Below are 8324 nucleotides of genomic sequence, written 5' to 3'. Positions count from 1 at the left end.
CACCCCCGCCGTATCGACATTACGTTCTAGCTTCCCCCCCCCGGTTTACTATACGTCTAGGCGCCCCCCGTTTACATTACGCTCTAGCGCCCCCCCCCCCACCGTTTACATTAAGTCTAGCGCCCCCCCCCCGTTTACATTGGGTACGTCTAGCACCCCGCCCACGCTTTACATTACGTTGTCTAGCGCCCCCCGTTTACATTACGTTTCTTAGCGCCCCCCCCCCGTTACTACGTCTACACCCCCCTTCTTACTTCACCCCCGTTAATATCTAGCCCGCCCCCCGTTTTACTTACGTTCTGCCCGCCTCCCCCCCCCCCCCCCTACGCTTTAATCTACCTTCCTCGCCCCACCCCCCCCGTTACATTACGTCTCGCCCCCCCCCCCCTCCCGTCTGCCTTACTTGTCTAGGCCCCCCCCTGTTTACATTACGTCTCACGCCCCCCCCCCCCCCCTGTTTACATTACGTCTAGGCCCCCCCTTTGCTTCATAAAACAACATTATGTAAATGTACTCTTACCGAGTCTGGCTTTACGGTGACATGCCAATGCCACCTCAGCATACGGCTATTTCATTCTAAGCCGTACTCCAGGGATCATCAACTACTTCGGCTGGGCGCGAACGTAATTACAAATCACTTGTAGACTGCAAATTGACAGCAAGCAAGCAGAGAATATGTTTGACTAAAACATAATGTAATTTCAAACCTTGCTTACATTGCTGAGGAAAAAACTATCTACACACAAGACACACCATAAGGACAAAACAAAAAACGTGATTTTCATAAATGTTTGCAATGTATATATTTAAAAAAAATAAATCTAAAGAATCAGTTTTTGCTTTGGCATTGATGGTGTGTTATGTTAGATGAAGCTAGTCGCCCAAACCTGACTCAGTTACATCCAGCTCTTGTCAGGAGGAATGGACAAACATCACCCAACTTATTTGTGGGAAGCTTGTGGAAGGCTACTCGAAATGTTTGGACCGAAGTTAAACAATTTAAAGGCAATGCTACCAAGTACTAATTGAGTGTATGGTAAACTTCTGAACCACTGGGAATGTGGGATGAAAGAAAATAAATCATTCTCTCTACTATTATTCTGACATTTCACATTCTAATAATAAAGTGGTGATCCTAGCTGACCTATGACAGGGAATTCTTACTAGGATTAAAATGTCAGGAATTGGCAAAATTTCAACTTCAGTTTATTGGCTAAGGTGTATGTAAACTTCTGACTTCAACTGTACGTCTCTCTTAATGAGAGACAGATTATCCTGTCTGTTGATGATGGATGCTGGGTTTAGTTGACCAATGCTCTTTCACAAAACAAACTCACATTACCTACATGTTAGCAGGCAATATTAACTAAATATGCAGGTTTAAAAATATATACTTGTGTATTGATTTTAAGAAAGGCATTGATGTTTATGGTTAGGTACACGTTGGAGCAACGACAGTCCTTTTTCACGAATGTGCACCGCATCGATTATATGCAACGCAGGACACGCTAGATAAACTAGTAATATCATCAACCATGTGTAGTTGATTTGTTTTTTATAAGTTTAATGCTAGCTAGCAACTTACCTTGGCTTCTTACTGCATTCGCGTAACAGGCAGGCTCCTCATGGAGTGCAATGAGAGGTAGGTGGTTAGAGCGTTGGACTAGTTAACTGTAAGGTTGCAAGATCGAATCCCCGAGCTGACAAGGTAAAAATCTGCCGTTCTGCCCCTGAACAAGGCAGTTAACCCATCGTTCCTAGGCCGTCATTGAAAATAAGAATATGTTCTTAACTGACTTGCCTTGGTAAAAAAAATAAAAAATAAAATAAAAAATCTGATGGTTATGAAAACTTGAAATCGGCCCTAATTAATCGGTCGACCTCTAGTACTAACTGTCTCCTCTCGTCTTCCCAGGTATGGCATAGCGGGCAGCACCAATGTGACGGGGGACCAGGTGAAGAAGCTGGACATCCTGTCTAACAACCTGGTTATCAACATGATCAAATCCTCCTTCACATCCTGTGTCCTGGTGTCAGAGGAGGATGACACAGCCATCATAGTAGAACCAGACAGACAGGTAACTAACGCTGTTGTTGTTCTGGTGTCAGAGGGACGATAGTAGAACAAGACAAAGGTTAGTTATTGGACCAAAAGTTATTAAAATTCTGGCAGCATTTCTGTTTAGAGCAGGGGGGGGGGGGGCAACCCACCAGATAGAACCAAAATGTGGACTATCCCTGCACTGATGAACATAATACAAATTATAATTTTTCTCTGGTCTCCTCCAGGGTAAATACATTGTGTGTTTTGACCCTCTGGATGGTTCCTCCAACATCGACTGCTTGGCTTCCATCGGCACCATCTTCGCCGTCTTTAGAAAGGTCTGTATTCTATAGGTTTCTCTGCAGGAGCCATATCTCACGGTCAGTGTGTTTGACCAGGCTGGGTTTATATGTATGTATGTGTTCTATAAAGTGCTTCATTGAGACCTAATGTATTTAGCTTATACAGCGGCAAGAAACAGTATGTGAACCCTTTGGAATTACCTGGATTTCTGCATACAATCTGATCTGATCTTCATCTAAGTCACAACAATAGACAAACACAGTGTGCTTAAACTAATAACACAGAAATTATACATTTAATCACTGTGTAGGTTGGAAAAAGTATGTGAACCCCTCGGTTAATGACTTCTCCAAAAGATCATTTGAGTCAGGAGTCAACTAACCTGGAGTCCAATCAGTGAGATGAGATTGGAGATGTTGGTTAGAGCTGCCCTGCCCTATAAAAAATACTCACAATTTTATTTTGTTGCTATTCACAAGAAGCATTACCTGATGTGAACCATGCCTCGAACAAAAGAGATCTCAGAAGACCTAAGATTAAGAATTGTTGACTTGCATAAAGCTGGAAACGGTTACAAATGTATCTCTAAAAGCCTTGATGTTCATCAGTCCACGGTAAGACAAATTGTCTATAAATGGAGAAAGTTCATCACTGTTGCTACTCTCCCCAGGAGTGGCCGTCCTACAAAGATGACTGCAAGAGCACAGCGCAGAATGCTCAATGAGGTTAAGAAGAATCCTAGAGTGTCAGCTGAAGACTTACAGAAATCTCTGGAACATGCTAACATCTCTGTTGACGAGTCTACGATACGTAAAACACTAAACAAGAATGGTGTTCATGGGAGGGCACCACGGAAGAAGCCACTGCTGTCCAAAAAAAACATTGCTGCACGTCTGAAGTTTGCAAAAGTGCACCTGGATGTTCCACAGCGCTACTGGCAAAATATTCTGTCGACAGATGAAACTACAGTTGAGTTGTTTGGAAGGAACACAACACCATGTGTGGAGAAAAAAAGGCACAGCACACCAACATCAAAACCCTCAGCCCAACTGTAAAGTATGGTGGAGGGAGCATCATGGTTTGGGGCTGCTTTGCTGCCTCAGGGCCTGGACAGCTTGCTATCATCAAAGGAAAAATGGATTCCCAAGTTTAGCCTAACATTCTCCTGCAAAATGTCTTGATATCTGTCCGCCAATTGAAGCTCAACAGAAGTTTGGTGATGCAACAGGACAACGACCCAAAACACAGAAGTAAATCAACAACAAAATGGTTTCAACAGAAGAAAATACACCTTGGCCCAGTCAGTCCTGACCTCAACCCGATTGAGATGCTGTGGCATGACCTCCAGAGAGCGGTTCACACCAGACTTCCCAATAATATTGCTGAACTGAAACAGTTTTGTAAAGAGGAATGGTCCAAAATTCCTCCTGACCGTTGTGCAGGTCTGATCCGGAACTACAGAAAACGTTTGGTTGAGGTTATTGCTGCCAAAGGAGGGTCAACCAGTTATTAAATCCAAGGGTTCACATACTTTTCCCACCCTGCACTGTGAATCTTTACACGGTGTGTTCAATAAAGACATGAAAAACTAGTAACACGCAAACAATTATACGTTAAGCGGACGGTGTTTGTTTATTGTTGTGACCTAGATAAAAATCAGATAAAATTTTAGGACTAATTTATGCAGAAATACAGTTATTTCCAAAAGGTTCGCATCCAGTTTCTTACCATTTTTTTTTTATGATCAAATCAATCAACCAATTGTCCGGTGTGTCTTCCAGACGACAGAGGATGACCCGTGTGAGAACGACGCGCTGCAGCCCGGTAGGAACATCGTTGCCGCCGGATACGCCCTCTATGGCAGTGCCACCATGATGGTACTGTCCACTGGGCAGGGGGTCAACTGCTTCATGTTGGACCCGGTCAGTACACACCCACTACCGGGCAGGAAGTCAACTACTGCTTGTCCCCTTGAGTACCGTCCTCTACCCACACCACTGCAGCTGTTATAACTCTTACTGGACCTGCCATTCAAGTTTATGTATCCAGCTGTCTGTCCGGTGATAGGATCATTCATGTTTATGTATCTGTCTCTGTCCGGTGATAGGATCATTCAAGTTTATGTATCTGTCTCTGTCCGGTGATAGGATCATTCAAGTTTATGTATCTGTCTCTGTCCGGTGATAGGATCATTCATGTTTATGTATTCAGCTGTCTGTCTGGTGATAGGATCATTCATGTTTATCTATCCAGCTGTCTGTCTGGTGATAGGATCATTCATGTTTATGTATCTGTCTCTGTCAGGCCATAGGTGAGTTCATTCTGGTGGACAGAGATCTAAAGATCAAACCGAAAGGGAATATCTACAGTCTGAATGAAGGATACGCCAAATACTTTGACCCCGCTGTCACGGAGTACCTGCAAAAGAAGAAGTTCCCCGAGGTACATGCGCACACACAGTAGTTCCCCGAGGTACATGCGCACACACAGTAGTTCCCCGAGGTACATGCGCACACACAGTAGTTCCCCGATGTACATGCGCACACACAGTAGTTCCCCGAGGTACATGCGCACACACAGTAGTTCCCCGAGGTACATGCGCACACACAGTAGTTCCCCGAGGTACAAGCACACACAGTAGTTCCCCGAGGTTAGGGTTGCGTTTAGCCAAAGTAGTTCCTTGAGATTATTTTCTCATAAACATCTAAAACTGGCAGTATACAGAACAGCTACAATGGTGAAATGTCCCCCTGTTATGGGCTAACTACTTCGACAGTGTAACTGTGTTTGTGGTTCAGGGGCTAACCCTTACTCTGTGTCTCAGGATGGCAGTGCCCCGTACGGTGCCCGCTATGTGGGTTCTATGGTAGCAGACGTCCACAGGACCCTGGTCTACGGAGGAATCTTCCTCTACCCTGCTAACGTCAAGAGCCCCAAGGGAAAGGTGGGCCCTGACCTCTAACCCTCTCAAGGGAAAGATGTTGCATGCTCTCATTGTGTTGTAGCTTTTGTGTCCTGGCTAGTTTAGTTTCCTAATGTGGAGGGTCAATGTGTGTTCATCTCCTCCATTGCTTAAAGCAGAAGAGCTGTAGCTTCTGGTTAAGTAGGAGGTGGTGTTTTACTCTTGTCACAACAGTGAAGGTTGTGTGTAAGGATGTGGTTCTGTTGAAAAATATATGTTCCTCATTTATTATTGTCCCCTAACCCCTACCACCCCTCCCCTAACTGGAGTAAACTAATGGATAACAACACTTAGGCTTCTACTTCCTGTTTATACAGAACAAAAAAACTAAACGCAACACGTATAGTGTTGGTTTCATGAGCTGAAAAAAATGATCCCAGAAATGTTCCATACGCACAACACACTTATTTCTCTCATATTTTGTGCTCAAATTTGTTTCTATCCCTGTTAGTGAGCATTTCTCCTTTGCCAAGATAATCCATCCACCTGACAGGTGTGGCATATCAAGAAGCTGATTAAACAGCATGCTCATTACACAGGTGTACCTTGTGCTGGGGACAATAAAAAGGCAAACTCTAAAATGTGCAGTTTTGTCACAACGCAATGCCACAGATGTCCAGTTTTGAGGAAGCGTGCAATTGGCATGCTGACTGCAGGAATATCCGCCAGAGAATTGAATGTGCATTTCTCTACCATAAGCCGCCTCCAACGTCATTTTAGAGAATTTGGCAGGTGTATCCAACCGGCCTCACAACGACATCAACGCAGACCACGTGTAACCACCGCCAGCCCAGGACTTCCACATCTGGCTTCTTCAAGTGCGGAATCATCTTGACAGCTGACTAAACTGAGGAGTTGATTCAAGCCCTTTTGTGTAGGATAGAAATGTATTCTGAGTTTGGCTGTGCCCCTGCCCAGTCATGTGAAATTCATAGATTAGGGCCTAATGAATGTATTTGGTTTCCTTATATGAACTGTAACTCAGTAATTATCATTGCAAGGTGTTTTGTTTGGTGTGTGTATACATTTTACGGACACAGTTATTTTCAATAGCCTTATCTTTGTTTGCTTTTCTAGTCCCGTCCTTTCAGCTCACCCTCAACACACCCTCCCCACCTTCCTTTTATCCTCCTTCTGAACTAGCCTACCTCAGGTCTCATTCCTTTTTCAGCTTCCCCCCCAATTCTCCTCTCTATACTCACCCACTTCCCTCCTATCCTCCTAATCACCATCCTCACGTTCTCATCCCCTAGCTCCCCCTCAACCCCTTCCCATCCCTATCCTCTCGCACCCATCCACTCCATTCCCCAGATTCCCATTCCTCTCTCTAGCGTTCCTCTCCTTCCATTCCTCCTCACCTTCTGTTATTCCATGCTAGAACTACCCCATCTTTCCTTCTTCAGTTCTCCATTCTCTCTCATGCTCCCCCTCTAACCCCCTCCCCACTTCTACCTCGTTTCTGTTGCAATCTACCGATCCAGTCCCTAGCCTGTTCAGTTTCCCTCCTCAACCGGACCTCCCATCTATCGTCGTAACGACCATCCAGTTCCCATCCTTTCAGCTCCCTCAACCCGTCCCAATACTATCTCTGAACACTCATCCAGGTACCCATTCCTTCAAGCGTTCCCTCAACCCTCCCATCTATCTCTGACCAAATTCAGTCCCATCCTTCAGCTCCCCTCAACCCCTCCCATCTATCTCTGAACACCATCCAGTCCCATCCTTCAGCTCCCCTCAACCCCTCCCATCTATCTCCATCCAGTTTGATTTCTAGCTGCCATATTTTTCCGCTGTACTGTGATGTTTCACAAAAGTTGTGAGTCTTTCTATTCTCATACAGATTGTAAATTAAGGATGAACATTTTTACTGAGTATTATTGATCGATTGACTATGGCTTTTCAAATCACCTAGCAGGCTATTTGGAGAGTTGGCTCCAGGTAAATGTTTCAATTCTTCAGCCATTCCTGAACCTGTGACCAAAAACAAGCCACATGAGGACAGCACCAAAACAAGCGAACTAATCATTCTCTTCGCAGCAAAATCTACAGAGCTGGGATGGTTGTATCCATCATATACAAAACATTCTATTGGTTGCAAGATTTTTGTATAATCATTTCAAATGGAAAACGACGTTTTGAATCTGGTGTTTTGTGTATCAGTTCATAAAAAATGTGGCATGGAATCGGTACATCAAAAATCTCCCAACTATTTTGCAACCTGTAWGGCGGAGCTGCCAACATGGACCAGCATCCCTGTGGAACGCTTTGGACACCTTGACGAATTGAGGCTGTTCTGAGGGGGAAAAGGGGGTGTAACGCAATATTGGGAAGATATTCTGTAATATTCTCTGTTCTCTGTGTTCTAGCTGCGTCTGCTGTACGAGTGCAACCCCATGGCGTTCATCATCGAGCAGGCGGGCGGTATGGCAACCACAGGAAGTCAGAACGTCCTGGACATCCAGCCAATCAACATCCACCAGAGAGTTCCCGTGGTGCTGGGGTCACCTAGCGACGTCCAGGAGTACCTGGATATATACCAAAAACACCATGCCAACAATGGCAACTAGGGACCACACACACCAGGCCAACAATGGTAACTAGGGACCACACACACCAGGCCAACAATGGTAACTAGGGACCACACACACCAGGACAACAATGGTAACTAGGGACCACACACACACCAGGCCAACAATGGTAACTAGGGACCACACACACACCAGGCCAACAATGGTAACTAGGGACCACACACACACCAGGCCAACAATGGTAACTAGGGACCAGACACACAGTCCCAAGTGAGATGGCAAGCATACAGGTACACACTCCCTATGTAAAGACCCATTGTAAACCAAGAGACCAAAGATCCACACATTCCCCTATCACTTATGAGACTCAACGGGATCAGCATGCTGTTTACCAAAGATACACCAACACTCCATCAACCACTAGATTGTAGACCAAAGATACACCCTCAAGCCTCACCACCCAGACCAAAGAATAAGTAAACCAAGA

The 8324-nt window shown here is 45.0% G+C and overlaps 1 protein-coding gene across 1 annotated transcript in view; it reads left to right on the top strand.

Moving 5' to 3' along the window:
• Positions 1-8076, top strand: part of LOC112077719 (fructose-1,6-bisphosphatase 1) — a 12985-nt gene extending 4909 nt beyond the window's left edge. Inside the window, exons 2-7 of the mRNA XM_024144184.2 lie at positions 1916-2078; positions 2290-2382; positions 4129-4269; positions 4652-4789; positions 5172-5291; positions 7676-8076. Coding sequence (XP_023999952.1) covers positions 1916-2078; positions 2290-2382; positions 4129-4269; positions 4652-4789; positions 5172-5291; positions 7676-7876 — 856 coding nt within the window. The 3' untranslated portion in view covers positions 7877-8076. The remainder of the gene's footprint in view (positions 1-1915; positions 2079-2289; positions 2383-4128; positions 4270-4651; positions 4790-5171; positions 5292-7675) is intronic.
• The last annotated feature ends 248 nt before the right edge of the window (positions 8077-8324 follow it).

The sequence above is a fragment of the Salvelinus sp. IW2-2015 genome, unplaced genomic scaffold, assembly GCF_002910315.2.
Source record: "Salvelinus sp. IW2-2015 unplaced genomic scaffold, ASM291031v2 Un_scaffold4859, whole genome shotgun sequence".
NCBI lineage: Eukaryota > Metazoa > Chordata > Actinopteri > Salmoniformes > Salmonidae > Salvelinus > Salvelinus sp. IW2-2015.
The sequence above is the reverse complement of the archived record's forward strand: the minus strand, read 5'-3'. Positions and strand labels throughout refer to the sequence as shown.